We start from the raw sequence: 19,409 nt of genomic DNA on the forward strand, positions 1-19,409 counted from the left end.
AGTACAGATGGTAAAATACGATATCTGTATCGCTACAACGGATCTGCCCACTGTTTTCTGAATAATCGTCATTATATTTATATTTTAAATATATATATATATATATATCTGCCTATAGACTCGTTCAAAATTAGCTAAATCAAAGAAAGAGAAATGAAAAGACCCCACAAATTAGGTTGCAGAGTTCCTAAGAAAAGACACAACAACCCCCCCAGCTCCCCAGCTATACTTCCTTATCTACTTCCATCATTGCGCTTCCCGTGGCCCACAATCAACGCCAAAGCAACCACCACAGCCACAACTGTCTGTCAAGGGAAAACAACGAAAAAAAAAAAAAAAAAAAAAACCATCACCAAATACCACCTCCATACCAGCCATACACCTCCTCCGAGTCCATTTCAGCCGCTGTTTCGCGCCTCAATCTGGTGCAGAAATAGTTCGGTGACCTGAACAGTCTGCCGCTGGTCATTTCCATACCATACGACAAATGTCCCAGGAACCCCTAAAACTGACTGGCCTGTTGTTGGAGCACTGGCCCTGCTTTCCTGTTCTTCGCGGCTTTTGCTTATGACTGGCTCGGACAGTATTAATTTAGCGTAGTGCCATTATTGGTTCCCTGTCTGTTATCTGTCCACTGTGTCCAGTCACTAAAACTGATCCTTCGGACACAGGACCGGTCATCTTCTGGCTAGCAACTAATAAGTCCATAACCATGGCCAAGTTGCGTCACCAGGCGGTCGTCATCTGTCCAATATGCTCAAATTACAAAAGAGAACCAGGTGAACGAGAGGTGAGAAAGGAGGAAGAAGGTAATTCATTTCATGAATCCGCCAATGATAAGAAATTACATGTAAATGCATGCATCGAATCCTTCGGTATCTCCTGTCCATTGTTGGCGGGATCAACGTCCGAATTGCCAAGAATATCCCCGACTTTTAAGGTTTTGCGGCTCAAAATGCCAAGGAGCCAACTGGACAGTTCCCGCTCTCGTCGATTTCGCCACCAAGGTTGAACCCTTCCCTCGATATCAAACCAAAAAAAAAAAAAAAGGGGGAAAAGAGACAACATATGAAATTTGAAACTGGCAGGATCACGAAGCTTTGCACGGCCACATCATTTCTGGCCCTCATTATTTCTAGCCACTTCTGTTTTTTATGCAGACCAAGGACCAACCAAGTAAGGGCTTAGGTACTCAATCCCAAGCGGATCTGTCGAAACAGAAATGCGTGATGAACACCTAACCCACCCACCCCTTGGAAACTAAGAAAACCGCTGCCGCGAATAGGAGACACATGCCTGCGATGTGGACATGCGACGTGGACAAGAATGCAAAGCTCCTGCAGCGGGGGTTTCAAATGTTTCATCCCCAAACAAGCCAGCCGCAGCATAAATGCAAAGCAAGGGAGAAACAAAAATATGTAAACATACAACTTCCACGCTCCTATTGGCCGTTAACAACATGAACAAATTGCCTGCCTAAATTTTATGAGGCCAATCATTGAATTCGGATTGAAGGGAATAACGGTGCAACAACACTCAGGAACCCTCCCCCCGGCGCGGGGCACGAAGTCCTCGAGGCAGGTAGCATTGCAATTGCATCATGGCCTGCAAGAAAAAAAAAAATCTGGTTTGCCAGGCTGCCCCTTTGATTTCGTTTCGATTGAATCCTGCGGCTGCTGGCGGGGAAAATCAGGTATTTTGGAACCTGGAGGCGGGGGGAAATAACCCACCACGCGCACAAGATAATTTTAGATGCCAAAAAGAAAAGTAAATATTAGGATCAGGCTTCTGGATTTCAGCTTTGTGCATCCTGCACTAATGAGCCCACCCCTGCATACGACGACCGTTCGGGGGATTTTGGGCGATTCCGCATTTTTTTTTTTTTTTTACCTGGAAGAAAGTGATGCGACGGTTCACGCACGCTCTTGATTGAAGATTTTTTTTTTTTTTTAATGAACATACTTTTGTTAACTGTTAGTTAGAGTTGGTACTTGGAATCGAACAAGGATCAGGTGGAATGTTGAGAAAAACAACAAACTCCTCCCTGTCGAGATTCATTTTCGCTGCATCCCCCGACCCCAGTCTTGGCCTCCACCTGTGAAGAGAACATTGGGTAGACACCGTTCTCCTCATAAGAGAAAATTCCTCTTCAAAGCCACATCCCACCCCTCCTTTATCTACGGAGTACTCTATGTATGGATCATATAACTAGACAAACTTCCCAGAAGAACAGCAGAATCCTATTTGTCTTTCCCATTTGGGCATAGTGCGAACCTTGGCCCATGCGAGGCTCATTAGTCATGAAGCGGCTGAGCTTGCTGAGATAACACAGCACGTTGTTCCGGAAAACCGAGGCTTACTTCAACAACCTCAATCGAACCGGGCTTTGGGAAAATCACCCAGGCATCAGATCCAATCTCATCGCTGGATGGGAAACTGATCACATTCGTGGGGCAAATATGGCGCAAACTGGAAGGTCGGCCTGAGTCCCGCATTTGTTTGATCGAGGTGACTGCGCGGGCTAGGGTGCGCATTGTTCGCGAAGGCTCGCAGACCGAACCCTACCAAGATACCCAATTCCAATTTTCCCCCGACGGGACGCAGATTTCCTTCCTGTCCAACCGGGGAAAGAAAGGTGGGATATCGATGTCGTTTGCTTCCTGGAGATTATTTTTGACAACTGGTTGAAATACCTGGTACAACGACTAGCGCTGTCGAGTGGGCCAGATGGCATTCAGACAGCGTAAGACTATTACTTGGGACAGCTGAACCCAGAGCCCGTGACGAAGATATACTTTCCTGGGCACCGGAGGTTCAGGCGGAGAGCTGTGACGGACCTTTGCGTTCGCTGGTGATGTATGACTGTGTGAGAGAAAAGACAATTCCTGCAGCCCGTTTATCCCAAGCTACCGTGTAGGAGGCTACGTGGTGCGGACCAAACCATGCCGTTGCAATTGTCTCAGACGGGTTCACTGAATCGGCCTGGTACTCGAGCCGTGTTTCTATAGTCGACTTGCATCAGTGGGCTGAACGAATTATATATCGCCCGCCGTCACCTAGCCAAGTAGCGGGCGTCGCATCATCAAGGTTTGGAAAGTATGTTGCTTTTTATCAAGGCTTTAAGTAATTCTCGAAAAGGTGTTGTGGGGAATGTGGTACTTGTGGATGTTGACAATTCCGAATCTCAGCAATTGCAACTCGGGAGCGTCGATGTTACCCGCGTGTCATGGGGTGGATGAAACCAAACTTTTCTATACCGGACTAAATGGCCCTAGTACAGTCGTGGAGGAAGCCGACGTGGTCACCAAACCAACTACTAAGCTGTGGACGGCGGAATCTGCAAGTTACAGAGCAGCACCTTTATCTAGTGGCGGCTTTGCCATTTTTACAGGGAGCTGGGCTCAATACCCGCAAATTTCTAGGCTGGATATGGGAAAAACGACAGTAATACACTCACTCCTTCGTGGACTCAGGAAAGATCTGGCTCAAGTCTGAACTAGGTGAAGGCCGCACAGTGACTTGGAAAGCCCCTGACGGGGTAGAAATCCAAGGTTTCCTCCGCCTCCCAAGCTGGGTCGAGCTCCCTATCCGCTCATAATGCATTGTCACGGCGGACCTGTCTCTTGCCTCAAGGACACATGGACAGATATTGATATCAGCCCCTTTCTCGCCGCAAATGGGTACGCCGTATTCTGCCCGAACCCCCGTGGCTCGACAGGGCTTGGCCAGGATTTCATCAGCCAGGTATACGGCGACATGGGCGGAGCGGGATCGAGCATCTGAACCAGGCCGGATTGGCACCTAGGTCCCGGATTGACGTAACGGGCGGGAGTTACGGGGGCATCATGACACATTGGATAGTAACACAGACAGATATATTTGCGGCTAGAGTCGCCCTCGCGCCCATTTCAGGTTGGGTGTCGCTCCACAGTACCTCAGATATTCCAAGCTGTGACCGCATGTTGCTCGTTGCAGAGCCGTACACTGTGGGTGGGGGGGTATCAAAAGAGTAGGCCACTGATATTTGCGGGAAGGCACTAGACACCTATTTTACAGATTGCAGGAACGCATGATCCGTGTACTCCACCTACGCAGGCTGTGATGTATCACCTAGCATTGGTGGAAAAGGGGGTGGAGTCTGTGTGCGTACTGTATCCCGGTGAGGGGCACCGCATTCGCAGGTTCCCGGCGTACGTTGACTATTGTGCGAGGTTGCTGGGTTGGTTTGAGCAACGTATGCCCGTGAACATGTGCCCATCAGGTAACTGTTATCAAGATGACGTCTGTAGTTGATTCTGTCCTTTTCCCTCCATTCCGGTTAAATTTATTCTTGCCTTCCTTTTTCACGTTGTTCTCTTTTCGGTATCAAGAGAGGACGAAGCCTAAGAGCCGGGAACATGGTGTACACGGCTTAAATCTAGGGCAAAAAGATACCCATCCATATTTTAGAGGCCTGATGTTTATTTTTTTGGGCCTTTCGGTTTGCGATATTGAATTATGCCTGTCATTACCTCCTTATTTCTCAAAACCAAGTATATTGTGGGTGATGATGGGCTATGCGCAATGTTTCTCTCCTAAATGCTTTGTAGTTCCGGACACTAATAAATAAGAGAATGGGAGACTGGTTACCATCTCCGGCCATTTGTTTTTTAGTCCCTCCATTTGCTGCACACAGACTGTTTTGTGATTCCGATATCACCAGCTGTTACCGTAGTTTCACTTCGTTTTCGCAGAGGCTCATCGGGATATTGTGGCCTAGCTTGTTAATTGGCGCTGGCATTCCAATATTTTCCTTTTCCTGGGTTGCAGTCTACTTTTTCAGGCTCCCGTGGAGGAAATGATTCTGCTCGATACTGTCTGCCATAGACAACAAAAACAGTGCGTGGATCATTATCAACTCTGTAGCTTTTTAGAGAGTGTGTGCTAAATCCGACCTCACGCATTGATTCCCTGCAGAATGCCCTGAAAATGGCTTCAATCGAAGCATGGGAACTAATTTCACGTCAGCATGTGAAGACGAGCTTGTAGGAGAACAGCTCGCAGCAGCGCGGTGAATTAACCTTGACATTCCCATGACAGCCCCACGAGACTGCTGTATAATCATCATGTGCAACTTGGGAAAAAAAAAAAGTAAATATTCCTAGAACTAGATTTGTTGTGGTTGATACTTGACTGCGTAACTGGTTGAGGCGATGAAGCGCGCTCTTTGCCGTTTTTCAACATGCGCGTGCGAGAGTGACCCAACATTTGCATAAGTAAACAACCGCCCAAGGTTAGCAGGCAGGAGTTAAGGCTATGTGATAGGTGACCAGGTAGCTCCGAATTGCTGGGGAGGGACCTGGTATAAGGAGGTCATTGAAAGCCGGGGGGGTGCAACAACCAGAAATAAAAATAAATAACTTGGCGTGCTAGGGAGTTCATAAATTTTGGGCATTATTGCCGAAGTGATAACACCGCAAGAGATCCGTATCCGGCTTTCATCGTTCCTTTTATTCCTACAGACTGGCAATTGTCGTCTATTTAATAGTTCCTAGTCGTAGATTCTCACCCGGTTGTGATTTTTTGCGTCTGAGGTTTGGCCGGCGCGCTGAACCTCGGCATCGGGACGGGGGGATTTGGGCGTGGGAAGCAAGCTGGTCTGTCGGCCACGGAACCGCCGCTGCAACACCAACACTCTGCTTCGCATCTACAGGTTTTCATCTGTCTTGATCGCACCAGCCGTGCTTATCTATGTTACGCCTTGTTGTTGAATTTACATGAACGTATGGTGAGGAAGACAGGATGGAGACAATTTCGCGGGGTTCTACGGACTTGAAGCGTCGCCGGCGGAGGGAAGGCCTTCGACGACGACAAGCGAACAAGAACGCCGTATCTGGGAGACTGGTGCTTGATCATCATGCACGAGGGGATGTTGGAACCCTTTCTGATGATTTAGCTACATATTTGTTTCCAGGGTCGAGTATCGAAGGTACGTCTACGCCTTGTGACTCTGATCATACCCTGGACCAAGCTCTTTGCGCAGGAAATATACTCTGAATGTAGACTGGATCACTTATACTGATCGTGTCATAGCTCTAGCGGAATCACAGGAAGTGCGATATATCGCCATATCTCCATGGTCACCGCATAATCTCCCGGTGGAGGATTTGCCGTGGACCTTTCTCCCGGTTCGCCTCCAGTCGCCCGCTAAATCCCAAGCTTCGCCAATATCCCATTCGACCGTCCATTTCCCAGCATTTGGTGGATCAATCCAGTCATTTGTTCAAGCACTCGAGACACTTGACCCAACTCGCAACTCTATATCGAGCCAACGAGCAATCGAAATTCATGTGCTGGACGTCGTCCCGCTTTATCTAGATACAATCTATGTGACGGTGGAGCGCCATCTGCTCAGCACAGTGGATGAGATTCAAAATAAGTTCGGTGGGGGCTTCGGTCCAGGAACACAGGGGATCAATGGCCTCTGGGCCAAGGGACGGAGCCCAGAGAACCTGATAAAAAAGTCTTCCAAAGAGACGAAGGAGGCTGCTGCTGAAAGAGAAGAGCGATTAATCGGTGTTATTCGTGAGGCGATTTCCGCACAAAGGATATTACATGCGGGGGATTTACTTCCTCTGCCGTTACCTTCACATCCTATCACATATGCACCACCCCCACCTGCCAGAATTTCTTTCTGCGAGCCTGTGTCTCAAGGCCTAGTCAAACCTACTACTCGAATCGTCCTTGTCCAAACCAAATCGCAGCAACAGTCTCGTATATCTAAGGGTCTGCCATCTCCAGGCCAGGCGCTGTTAAAAGAGGTGGCAGAAGATGAAGCAGACGATACCTCAAATGAACAGTTTTATTCGGCCGCGGAAGAGAAATCGAACGGCACAGATATGGAAAGTACATCACCACCTGACGAATCCGACACAGACACTTCTGCTCAGAGTTACAGCGATGGTTCTGACGACTCCTTGGATGATATGATCTCGTTGGCAGCCCCCGAGCTGCCACAACAACCTTCAGGGACAATGTCCGCAATGACCTCTGCGACTCCGCGCCCAGGTGACAAGAGATTCGATGTCCATACCCCAGGGTCAATGCTCTCCAGCTTCACAAGCGCCACTGCGCGTACAGGAAGATATGCTGGGAAAACATTCCGAGCAGAAGGACTGATGGAGAGAATACCTAATGATATTTTGCACCCTAAGCCACGAGAGTCCGAAGATTCCGACTCCTTCGTTTACGTGGATATTCACACACTTGCCAAAATCGGCTGTTTTTCAGGTGACTGGGTTAGGATCGAAGCTGCTGAGGAACCTCAGCTCAATATGCTATCTTCTCTAAAGTTTGATGGCCTGAACAGGCTTACGGAGAATGCTGCTGATGATATGACTTGGAGGGCTGTAAGGGTTTACGGTCTCCCAGGACTAACATCTCCAAGACCGCGATATTCGAGACGATCAACCATATCGCAGATGCCATCCCATGGGCTTACTCCTACTGTGCTAGTGCCACCCATCCTGTTAAACAATCTAGAAAACCCCAAATACTTAAAACTTTCTCCGATATTGGTTCATGGGTCTCACCATTCGAGCTCAAGGCCTGGGATTGTACAATCAAAATCAAGTTCACCCAAAACACCGCCTGTTGCTAAAGAAGTTACCCTACTTAAAATTTCCACACCCCTTTCTATGGACAGGTCCCTCCAGCCAGTTCTCTTTGCTGGATTAAAACGCCATTTTGAATCAAAGCAACGGCTAGTGAAGAGCGGTGATCTCATTGGAATAAGCGTTGATGAAGGACTAGGAAAAACAATATTCTCCTCTACGAAGGGCCCTGAACCTGGTGAAGATGATGATGTGACGGCTCAGCTTGGTTTCTCTCCTGATTCGCAATCGAGACCCCAGAACGCATTGAGGAAGGTGGGCGTTGCATGGTTTCGTGTTAGCCAGGTTGTCTCTGCTCTTGTAGAAGGATTAGAAAACGGCTCTGAAGATGAGCGATGGGGGGGAGTGGCTGTCATTGATACTTCTTCGACAAGAATGGTACAGGCCGGAAGTGTAATAAGTACCATACCCGGGACATTATATAATGGGTGGGAGTATTGGCTGGGTGTGAAGCCGCTGCCCAAAACGTGTAGTGATATAGGAAAGTCACGTTCCTTCGTCACAGAGCCTTCCACGATATTTGTCCCTGCAGTACAGAAACGCCTTCGGGAGCTTATTTCTGCATCTACAAGCCCTAGGGCAATCCAATTAGGCATGAAACCAGTTGTTATCCTACTTACTTCTACCCAGCGGGCCATTGGGAAATCAACGGTTGCTCGGCGTGCATGTGCCGAAGTTGGTATTCACACATTTACGATCGATTCCTACGATATTCTGGCCGAAGGAGGAGCAAATGGGGGAGACGTGAAGACGGAGGCTTTCCTTAAAGCCAGGGCGGATAGGGCATTTACCTGTGGAGCAAACTCCACTGCTTTGCTAATCCAGCATATTGATGTCTTAACGGCTGATAGGATGGTTACAGCAATGAAGGAGATCGTGGCAGACGCGAGAGTTATCATCGCTACAACGACCGACGTTGAGAAAGTTTCCGAGGGCATTCGAAGCGTTTTCACCCATGAACTTGAAATGACAGCTCCAGAGGAAAAGGAAAGAGAAGGGATCCTGCGAAACGTGATCTATGACCAAGGCATCAAAGTTTCAGCTAACGTCGACTTGGCATCAGTCGCAGTGAAAACCGCCGCTCTCGTTGCGGGGGATCTTGTCGATGTCGTTGAGCGTGCTGTTGCTGTTAAAACTCTTCGTCTGCAAAAGTTAGCAGAGAGTGCTACAACTTCGGATGAAAGATTAAAGGTCACCGTGCGAGACATCCAAGCTGCAGGTGGAGATGCAGCTCGATGTGTGACAAAAGAGGATTTCGATGCCGCTGTGGACGCCGCCAGAAAGAATTTTGCAGACGCCATTGGTGCACCCAATATTCCGAACGTTGGCTGGGATGATGTTGGAGGCCTTACAAATGTCAAGGATGCTGTTATGGAGACCATCCAACTCCCACTCGAACGACCAGAGCTCTTTGCGAAGGGCATGAAAAAGCGAAGTGGCATCTTGTTTTACGGACCCCCCGGAACCGGGAAGACTCTCCTCGCCAAAGCTATCGCTACAGAATTCTCTCTCAACTTCTTCTCAGTCAAGGGTCCCGAACTACTCAATATGTATATTGGAGAGTCTGAAGCAAACGTTCGACGCGTCTTCCAGCGCGCCCGCGATGCCAGACCCTGTGTAGTGTTCTTCGATGAGTTGGACTCCGTCGCACCGAAGCGTGGAAACCAAGGAGATAGCGGTGGCGTCATGGATCGTATCGTCTCCCAGCTTCTCGCCGAACTCGACGGGATGAGCGGTGGAGACGAAAATGGCGGCGGGGTTTTCGTAATTGGAGCCACCAATCGTCCTGATCTCCTGGATGCTGCACTTCTCCGACCAGGGCGATTCGATAAAATGCTTTATCTCGGTGTGTCGGATACACATGAGAAACAAGTTACTATTTTAGAAGCGCTCACGCGGAAATTCAACTTACATCCAGACCTTTCGCTACGGCGGATTGCTGAGCAGCTACCCTTTACGTACACGGGCGCTGATTTATATGCATTATGCTCTGACGCTATGCTCAAGGCCATCACACGCAAAGCTAGTGCTGTGGACGAGAAAATTAAAGAATTGCCCGGAGGACCAGTTACGACGGCTTATTTCTTCGATCATTTGGCGACCCCTGAAGATATCGCAGTCATGGTGACGGAAGAAGATTTCATAGCGGCAAAGAGTGAACTTGTTGCCAGCGTTAGGTATGTAATATTCCATTTCCCTGCCAGTTCGGTTTCTGGAACAAATGATGTTAACCATAATACCCGTCAACAGCGCCAAAGAGCTTGAACATTTCGAACGAGTTCGCCGCACCTTCGAATCAGTGGACGATGCAAAGAAACCAAGGCCAAGTATAACAGCTGGCCCAGAAACTTCCTCGCACGCTCCTTTGACAATAGGCGAAGCGGTCAATGGGCTTAAACCCGGGACACGTCTAGAGGACCCCACACTAGCAAACATTACAAACAACGCCAACAAATCAACCGCTTCCTCAATTTTACCTCATCGAGCCAAACACGGCAATAAGGCCTCACGGAGCAAGGGCAAAAATAATGTTAGCGGGGCCAAGGGGAAGAGCGCCGTAGTGCCATCCTCTCTTGATCAACATTCGGAGCCTGATGAGGATATGGAAAATGGCCTTGATAGCCCGGTTGGTAATGAGAATGTAGGGGATGTGAATGGAACAGCCGTACGCGGGTCGAAAGGGAAGGGCAAAGACACTGTTGTTGATGGTCTGGCAATGGCAACCAATGGTGATGAAGCAGAAGAGGACGAATATGTTATCCGGACGGACCACTTGGTCCGAAGTGATAAACCGTCGTGATCGTGTTGCCCCTTGAGGCTTTTGGCGGATTGTAGCCGCTAATCCATAACCATCTGCGTGTATATATGTACTGATATTTCTTCTGGGTATAGTGTACAGATATATTTTGAAGTGCACATTGTTGAGGCCATTTTGTAGCGCATTTCCCTCGTGTTTTTGTCAACATGTGCATGCTGTAATTATTGACATTAACACCTAGAATATGAGGACCAGTGAAAATGACATGAAAATGGACATCAGAAACAGCTAATAACTGTCTTTTCATCTGTAATTTTGAAGGGTGAGTCAGTGCTTCATCACTCATTGCTGAGTATCATCACTTTTTTGTACTCATCTAGCACTGTTAATCATCACCTTTCAGTCATGATGTTTCACATCTGCTCAACAGTCATTCATCTAGATTTCAATCTATCATAAAAATAACACTGAAAATGACTCTCTTTTACAGTCTCATCAGATGCTCTCTTTTTCATCTTATTCAATCAGATGTCTATAAAATGTCTTTTCTTCTCTCTCTCATATTCTGTCAGTTTTCTTCTCATTCTTAGTTCTCACTTCTCAAGTCAATCTTTACAATCTTGTTATCTATGTTACAAGATTTCAATTTTATTCATTTATTCTGATTTTTCAGTATGATATCTGTGCTCATTCAGTTGACTCAGAATAATGAGTATCAAAACTGAATCAATCTCATTCTTTATAAGAAAACTCAAAATAGACTGAAACATTTTTATAGTCTTGAAGACCTTGCTATGTAGCTAGCATACTTTTCAAATCAATCAAGCTTTACTTAACATTACATCTTCACACAAAGAGAGCAAGCAATTATACAAAGATGAACCTGAGAAAATCAGGTGAGGTTCTGAATACTAGTAGAGAATGAAAATAAATAACTATTAAATCAGATCTAGCAGACTGTGTATGAACAAAAGCTAAACAACTTAGAACAGATAAGCTGCAAGACAATAGACACAGTGCAATGTTTACATACAGAGATGGCTCAGAACAGACTCAGATTGAACTTGAGATATTTAACTTCTTTTCTGAACACCTCAAATTTCATCTATCTCATCATGGCCTGAATAGCATATATTGATAGCCACTTTAGAAGCTTCACTATCAGCCTTGTTGTAACATCAACCATGTCATTTCAAGCTTCAAAGTTCTCAATGATGCCTCTTTTGATGATGAGCTTAGCAATCACACACACAGCTCATCCTTGGCAATTCTCTGTGACAGCTTGCCAACTTGGTGCTTGAGGTGGGGATTTTTGTCCTGCAACCTGTTTCACAATCCCAGCTTGCAGTTCAGTCACAATTGCTATGTTGTACAAGTTGAAGAATGATGTCAAGGTGGTGATGTCGACCGGGCTATCCCAAGCTGGTATGTCATGAATTCTGCATTGTCCTTGACTTGATACATACCATACCAGTCTGGTCTTCGCGGGCGACGAACAATGACCAATGGAGCGGTTCACCAGGAGCTTGTTCTTGATGTACAAGGGAAAGGAGGAGAGGTGACAACTCAGTGCTCTCTTGAAAGCCACCTTGAGGGGAAACCTCAGTCCATTGTTGCACACCCTTTCTCCTCCTAAACTGTCAACTGTTGACTTTACAGTACTCTGAGAAGCTGATCATCTTAACCGGAGTGTTAGAACTCAGATAGTCAGACATTTCCTAGAAAGCATAAGCATTCGCCCTAGAATACAAGGACTTGCACTGAAAGAAACTTACTTTATATGACTTGTGAGCTCTGAAGAAATTGATGTTCTGTTCTCTGCGAGTGACATTTGCAGGTTTGGTTTTTGAACTGAAGAACTGATGCTCAAAGCAAAGACCTCATTTTCCTTTATATTTATATATATATATCCGTTCGTGCTTTGCATAAGCGCTGGAAATGAGGAACAACCCTGGGAAATTGGCCTTTCGCCATCGACGGCTTGTCACATTGTATTCCCGACGGCTAGGTTTCAAGTGCCCCCATTCGTAAATCATTGCAACCGATATATATTGATTCATAGAGACCAGCTAGTAAACGGGGTGGGGTGTAGGGAGGTCTTGGGAACCATTTATGGTGAATTAAGCGCCTAATGAGCCCGTCGCTAATATGTATTATCTCCAATCCCAACTGTCAGCTGCCAGCCATACAATGGTTTTTCAGTGTAAAAGCAAAACTCCACATAATAATAAAACCTCTAGTTAGTTATATATGATTTAGTGCGTCTTGGCTTTCAGCTATGAGCTCCAACCCCACAGATCTCTCAACATATGGAATCCTCATCCTCAGGTGTATAGAGCCCCCTCCCTAGGTATAGAGGCCCTCGGGTATAGAGTCCCCCAGGTATAGAGCCCTCCCATGTACAACCTCCAATGAGGAGATCTTGAGTGCTAATGCAATCAGCATCATGATGTATGCTCATTGAAACACTAGTATAAAATACTCATCTGACCCATTTGTCACTGGAGGCTGCCGTAATAGGCTGCCGTAGATCTACAACTAGTCCGACTAGGGCATCTACGTAGCGTAGGTAAATGCATCAATTTCAAACGCGAAAGGGAGGTGTGAGCTTATAATGCTTCTTAGGTACTATCTAAATAACATGGAAATATATACTCTCCCCTATAAAGAATGTAACTGGCATATAGCCAGAGCCTACCTCACAAACATAATCACCAGCCAGTGCGTTTAGTTTGAGGGCACAAGTCCTTCCGGTATTCCCCATCGTCCCGTATCCGCTGAAGCTCTTCCTTAAATCCAGGTGGTAACTCATCCATTCCGATAGGGTCTTCTAGCAAGAATTTTGCATAAGTCTGCAGCTGGTCCCGAGTCCACTTGATGGCGGCGTCGTGGAACTGTTGGTAGAAATCCTTGTGGACTTGTTGGAAGGAGATGCCGGCTTCCTTCATTTTATTGTCCTTGTCCGCGATTCCCCTAATCAAGCTGTGAGTATACGACGGATGCTGGAGTGGAAGGAAAAATGATTAAAGCTCGGGAAAAGGTCTCTTACAGGACTTCTTCAATCCCTAGGATGGACTTTTTCAAAGCCTCCTGAGCAGCGGAGTGTGCGAAGTACTTGCATGTGGCGGAGATGCGAGCTAGTTCGCACACAAATCTACCATGGTTGTTGATCACCTTTCTTCGACCTTCCACACCGTCACGGCCTGCGATAAGGTTTTTCTCCGCAAACATCTGTGAAGATATCAGTTGGCTGTGCTATTTCCCAGTGGTGAAAAAATCATTTGGTTTAACTCACCAGGTATTTCAGATTGTTGAGCCTTTGCTGGATAATGGCCATGCGGGGTTCGTACGCAGTGTTTACAGTGCCCAAATGCTGCGCCAATGCCTCCACATAACTTGCTTTCGCGGGTGCTCCGCCCGGCGCAGGGTACGTTGGGTTCAACTTATCCCAAAACCTCACAACAGCAGCATGACAAGGTCCGTTCACGGAGCCAGTTAGTTTCTTTTGGAGGAAATCCAGATAGTCTCGGACCCAGTTGGCCTCATACACATGTTCGGCTGTGTTGCATGTACGTCAGCTTACCAAACTTGTCAAGTATTTTTGGAAGATCAGAGGCACTGCCACTTACAGGCCCATTTCTCTTGGTCAAGTAACCCAGTCTGATCCACAATGGCGCGTTGTTCGAGAGGCACAGTGATCACACTGATATTTGCATTTGGCCAGCAGTCCTCTGAAGCTTCACCACATGGGATGTCTGGCACGAAAATCGGCACGCGGGTATCTTTTGATAAGTCTACTGGACTTGGATATTTCAGAATTTGAACGGTCTTCTTCTTATCACACTTCATCGGAATGGGATTCCTTCCGGTGTCTGGATCTTGGCGTCGAGATACTGGGGGAGAAAGAGTTCCGGGAATCCGTGCTCTTCGTCCTCGGACGTAATGGCCTGGGTGATTATCGTCGTCCTCGTCGTCCTCTTCCTTCTTACCGCCGAGGCAATACCCTGGAGCTACATCATCGAAGCCGAGACATAGTTGGGGGAAAACGAAAATATCTGGCTTCTCGAAGATATCTACGTTGAAGAGAGTTTTCCTCTTGCCGTCGATTTCTCGCCAGCCTTCCAGATCTAGATCGGCCCCTACCATAACATCAAGTTTGATTCCAAAAATATTGGCCTTGTTGGGGCAGAAACCAGCGGTATCTTGAACACATGTTAGCTAATCTAGGATATCAGTCAAAATAGAAGGAGAAGAATTACCAAAACCAGCGCCTAGTGTGGCAGTCACCTTCGGGACCTTCAGGGCAAGATCAACGCCAAATCCGTTGTCGTCTTTATAGCTCTCGTTAGCCTAGGTTCGTATTAGATGGGGATGAAGGGATCTTACCGAGAACTGTAATGCTAACTGATAATGCGACCTCGGTGTAAACTGATGCCTCCGCATCAACTTGAGCTTGCACTCGAAGTGGTTGTGTTTCAACAACCGGAGCCCATCCAGAAACCTGCACGGAATTTTTGGATAAAAGATCTAGTTTTGCGATAGCACTATCAGGAATACGGGCGGAAATTCCAGCTGTTGCGGAAGCAGTTCCTGAGATATAGCTGATCTCATACCCGGCATTCAGTTGAATTCGAGGACCAAACTCGAAGATACCAGGGATGTTCCATCCTGAGATGGGAATTTCCACCAATTTGATCTCCTGAGAAGGTTTAACGAAACGGCGGAAGTCGAGATGAGCATCAAATAGCAACTCTAGCTCAAGGTTTACCCCAACTCCCTCGGGTTTGACGGAAATTTCAAACTTGTCGATATCAAAGCCGGTCCAACCCAGGCTGGCTTCAACATGGCCAGCGAACACCAAAGCACCTTGGGTGCCACAGGAATTGCAATTGGCAGTAAGGTTACCCTTGAGCGGGCCCTTGTTAACTTCCCAGCCGAAAATTCGAGTTGGCAGCGTCGCTCCAATACCAAGTCTGAATTTCTCATTAAGATCTGGAATAATATCGCGCTTGACAAGGCCTTTCGATCCAAGAATCACTTCGCCGAAGTCCAAGGTATAAGTCTGCATTACCTTTTTCCATGTGCTCTTGGTAGCTTCAAGACGAACTCTTTGGTTTTTGTCATCAAATATGACACGACGGGCTATCCACGGATTTTGTTCTCTGTCTTTTCCACATTTCTTGGAGTTAGGGATTACAACAAAAGTGTTCATATCGTTGAAGTTAACCCAGTCCCAGTAAATCTTGACAGCAGCATAGACGAAGGGATGAATGAATTTGAAGGACATGTCCTTAGCATTGCAGCTGGCGGACTGAATAAGAAAGTCAATTTTATCCAAGGAAATGATACGCTCGGATGCCTTGGACAAAGACACCAAACTGACGACCACGGCCTTCGATCCCGGTTCTTCAGAGATGTATTAGCAGAGCCTAAGAAAGAGAGGTGAAAGCGAGTAACCTACTATCAGTTGAAGCCCAAAAGAATTCCTCCTTGTCGACAGGTTTGATTGCCGCTACTGCGGCAGCTTGAACGACCTCCCTGGTTGAGAGGTTTGGTTCCGAGGTGCCGTCCCATAGGGAGCGAGGGATAGGTTGTAATTCCGGCCTAGGAATTGCACCCGTGAGTTGCACCAATAGCCACAAGGTGGCAATGATGCGCGGGAAGTGTGCCATACTTCCTTAGAGTTGAAGAAACTTCTCGGAATGGCAATGCTAATCGAAATATTGCATATATCTCCTCTAAGAAATGAGAGAATGAGAGGAATGATTTCCAGTCGGACAAGAGAGTCCAGGCACGCGGACTTCGGGCCTTTTTAAGTTGAGGAAGATGGCATATAATTCCAGCGATTGATAATTACAGGGTATTATACGACCAGTTTAATGAGCACGGTAGATATTGATATTGCATTTCCGTTACCATTTCACCGGACCAGCCCTCAATACGCAACCCCTTGCTGTACGAGAAGGTGGGGCCTAATCCACCAAGACATCGATATGATCCCATACCAGATATTGGGTTACAGCTGCAGGGAACCTTCAAAACGGAAACCTGGTAACTTGAGGGTACGCATGCTCAAATGTACCCCCTAATTAGCTAAAAGCAGATGACGGTTGAAGAACAAAACCAGGAGAGATGAAGGTAAGAATCTTAGACCAGTTCCTTGCGTGGCAGAGAACTGCATCTCGGGACTAGCGCATACGGTTTCGGAGAGACGGTTCGAGATACCACAAACAACGAGCGGCATAGAAATTGGAAATAGCGAATATTAGGTAAATTCCCCGGATAGCGTAGAAAGCGGAGCTGAAGATCCCTGTGCGTTGGAAATCATCCGCGTCGCGAACATTTAGAATGGAATGGAGTCGTGGTGATGTGCTAACTTTCGATTGATAAGTTCAGCTCGTTTGGTTGGCTCAATAGCACCATGACCTTGAACCTTCTCCTGACTTACCTGTTCGACGTCTTGTTGGACAAACGCTCAAGACTCCGATGCACAATTCCAACATTTCACTGCGCCGACTTTGTTTGGTAATTGGGCAAGGCGTGGTGAAGCGGTGGCAGAAATGTTAGGATGTCCCAAAGGCGGCTAACCACAAATGCGGAACTCCAGGCTTCTAAGTTGACATCCAAAATTCAGGCGACAAGTGGGGGTGAATAAACTTTGATTCTCGTATATGAGGCCACAGAAAAGGCCATTCCCTTGCGAGTCTGGAACTTCACAGCAGGGGGGTGTATCACAAATCCGTTCTTTAGTAAGCGCACCTTTAGTTTCTGATATTGACATATGAAGACCTGATGGGCCGCAGCTGCATTTCCCAGACGGAAGCGTGGCAGGAATAGCACTTTGTGTATGTAACGTCCGTGTTGGAGAGGAATTCGGTTCGGATAATGCACCAGAGCAGTTCAGCTGGACGGAGTATTTATTCTGCAGAGGAAACAGATTGGATATATTGCATTTCATTGGACGAGGCCTAATATGGCGTCTCCATAGAAATCGTATTCCTGAGGGAATTTTAAAAACTGGGTATGCCCGCATTCTCGTTGAGTAGACATACCGAACACCGAGGGCAATGGAACGTTGTAGATAGGTCCATTGCTACCCAAGAACTGGGGCCAAGAAGAGCGGGAACTTTGGAATCGCTATCGATATCATCAGAATGCGTTGTCACTACACGGTGGCAAAAGATGGTATGCTTCATGTTTTCCATCCTCGTTCTGGTGAAAAAGCTGAAAGCCGGGGTCCGGGACGGGCCGGTTGTGCGGACAGACGAGGCAGGAAAGATGACAAGGTTCACTAAGCAATTTGTGCGCAGGGCATATCTTGGAATGGCTCGGATATGGCAAATGCTTGTTCCCGTTCCAGGAGCCGTGAACATTTCCGAAGTGATTTTGGAGGTGGTGTTAAAAATGGAAGTGCTCACCAAGGCAAGTGCCCAGTTTAGCCTCATCCCTCCACTTGGATTGCTGCAAGGCCCTACCCCCGGAATTATACACCAGGTCCGAAATCAGGCATTGCTGTTCGAAAGCTGGGGCCCTGAGGCTCAAGCCTCCATTGCAAGCAGGTTACGGACTGAATCCTACATGCCATGTCAATATCAACAGTTATATACCAAGCGGGGTGCCTGATCCCCTGAATAATTTCCCCGCTCGAGGCCTGATAGAATCTTCGTAATAGCGGGGTTCTTCGCGTATCTACTAGTGGCGTATCGGGTTTCCACGCCTAACCGTCGGGGACACCGTCCTGGGCGGCCCAAGAAATATTATTATTGGCGACTGACTGGGTTGGCAAGCTGCAAGGACGTTATTGGGAGGACAAAATTACTCTTTGGGGGATTTTCTGTGGATCCTCCTTGGTTGACTGGATTCGTTGGTCACTGCTCTAGGCCAAGCCACGAGGGATATGCCGGCAGCGCTTTTTAGTTGAATTGGCACGCGCCTTGGTTGCGTCTAGGATGTGCATGGGGATAATGCAGGTGTAATCCCAACTGCACAATTTCGCACACAGAGTTGTCATTTATGATTGAAAGGGCTTCCGCAGGAAGTGAAGCCTCGTATATCAACGCCACCATACTTGATTCTCTGACCGACGAAACGGAGAAAACGTTGCCGAGGAGCATCATGACCCTTTCATTTCGCAGGTTGTGCGTTATCCAGACCTTGCCGAGGCGTGCATCCAGCGAGGTTAATCCTCGATCGTCAGTTGCCTGTTTCCATCATTTTTCTCCACACTATTTGGCCCCCATTGAATAGAATTGTCAGGTATGGCAGGGCTAGGGCTTTTGGACTCTTCCCCCGCGGCCTCTCGCACGGCTTTCCAAACGCCAGCCTCGTCCCGTGCGGCCGTGCCTCGAACCGACTTGCTTGCTGAAGAACGGAACCCTGCAACCCGTATCCAGCATTTCGAATCGCACCATTGGCGGTGTGATAAGGTCCATTATTAGTGCCGGAATCCCGTGGTAGTTTTCTTTTTATGTGTGGGAGCTGTCAGGGTGGAGTAGAATAAATCTACTGAGTGCAATGTAAGAATGGAACGTGAGGAGACAGCTGAATTGGACGCAGTGTCTGTTGAAGCAAACCGAAGCGACGAATGCCGCAAGACTAAAAGAAGCGTCCTAAGAGATAAGAAGTAAATATTCAACTTATAATTAGTGGCCCCCAGACTCCCCTGATAGGAAGATTTAGCAGGCTTCTATCTGAGGTGATGATCCGGCTGCAGGATTAGTACTTGTTGCGCTGGTGAACCATTGTTCCCAATTGAATGCATCCTCCATGCTTTGAGTGTTATAGAAACATCCTTTCAAAATCCAAATAACAATTTAGCAATTGTCCCCGGCTGCCATTGCTCCATTATTAATCTGTTCTGCACAGAACAAAAAAAGGAGATGTTTCTTACTTCGTTTTGGATCACATAAGCTCCGGCTCCCAACAAGAAAACATCACATGACCCCAGCGGCGTCTGCCAAGCCTGCAGGCCTCAACATCGTCATCTCAACGTTGAGGTG

General features: G+C 47.3%; 6 protein-coding genes across 7 annotated transcripts; 4 read left to right on the forward strand and 2 right to left on the reverse strand.

Moving 5' to 3' along the window:
• Nucleotides 1-3,150: 3,150 nt before the first annotated feature.
• On the forward strand, nucleotides 3,151-3,495 carry BDBG_16047 (uncharacterized protein; the record flags this gene model as incomplete). Its single annotated transcript, XM_031724079.1, has 1 exon — nucleotides 3,151-3,495. One exon carries the CDS (start codon nucleotides 3,151-3,153, stop codon nucleotides 3,493-3,495), a length of 345 nt encoding a protein of 114 aa, XP_031575589.1.
• Nucleotides 3,496-3,597: 102 nt separating this feature from the next.
• On the forward strand, nucleotides 3,598-3,783 carry BDBG_16048 (uncharacterized protein; the record flags this gene model as incomplete). Its single annotated transcript, XM_031724080.1, has 1 exon — nucleotides 3,598-3,783. The coding sequence occupies one exon, from the start codon at nucleotides 3,598-3,600 to the stop codon at nucleotides 3,781-3,783; it is 186 nt and encodes a 61-aa protein (XP_031575590.1).
• Nucleotides 3,784-5,089: 1,306 nt separating this feature from the next.
• Nucleotides 5,090-11,236, forward strand: BDBG_00087 (peroxisomal biogenesis factor 6). Its single transcript, XM_002628795.2, has 3 exons — nucleotides 5,090-5,968; nucleotides 6,073-9,829; nucleotides 9,903-11,236. Exons 1-3 carry the CDS (start codon nucleotides 5,782-5,784, stop codon nucleotides 10,450-10,452), a joined length of 4,494 nt encoding a protein of 1,497 aa, XP_002628841.1. The 5' UTR covers nucleotides 5,090-5,781; the 3' UTR covers nucleotides 10,453-11,236.
• BDBG_16049 (uncharacterized protein) lies at nucleotides 11,217-12,241 on the reverse strand (the record flags this gene model as incomplete). The annotated part of the gene is made up of 3 exons (XM_031724081.1): nucleotides 11,217-11,832; nucleotides 11,882-12,042; nucleotides 12,186-12,241. The coding sequence occupies 3 exons, from the start codon at nucleotides 12,239-12,241 to the stop codon at nucleotides 11,666-11,668; spliced, it is 384 nt and encodes a 127-aa protein (XP_031575591.1). The 3' UTR covers nucleotides 11,217-11,665.
• Nucleotides 12,242-12,471: 230 nt separating this feature from the next.
• Nucleotides 12,472-19,272, reverse strand: BDBG_00088. 2 transcript variants are annotated; one of them, XM_031719719.1, is made up of 8 exons: nucleotides 17,602-19,272; nucleotides 15,872-17,547; nucleotides 14,797-15,816; nucleotides 14,670-14,741; nucleotides 14,040-14,612; nucleotides 13,706-13,968; nucleotides 13,460-13,641; nucleotides 12,472-13,383 (listed from the first exon to the last, which is right to left on the reverse strand). In XM_031719719.1, exons 2-8 carry the CDS (start codon nucleotides 16,080-16,082, stop codon nucleotides 13,122-13,124), a joined length of 2,583 nt encoding a protein of 860 aa, XP_031575592.1. In that variant the 5' UTR covers nucleotides 16,083-17,547; nucleotides 17,602-19,272; the 3' UTR covers nucleotides 12,472-13,121. The 2 variants fall into 2 exon arrangements, with proteins under 2 accessions (XP_031575592.1, XP_002628842.1); XM_002628796.2 differs by having other exon boundaries at nucleotides 15,872-19,272.
• BDBG_00089 (uncharacterized protein) lies at nucleotides 17,593-18,033 on the forward strand (the record flags this gene model as incomplete). The annotated part of the gene is made up of 1 exon (XM_002628797.2): nucleotides 17,593-18,033. One exon carries the CDS (start codon nucleotides 17,593-17,595, stop codon nucleotides 18,031-18,033), a length of 441 nt encoding a protein of 146 aa, XP_002628843.2.
• Nucleotides 19,273-19,409: the final 137 nt, after the last annotated feature.

Source organism: Blastomyces gilchristii (genome assembly GCF_000003855.2).
Source record: "Blastomyces gilchristii SLH14081 genomic scaffold supercont1.1, whole genome shotgun sequence".
Lineage (NCBI taxonomy): Eukaryota > Fungi > Ascomycota > Eurotiomycetes > Onygenales > Ajellomycetaceae > Blastomyces > Blastomyces gilchristii.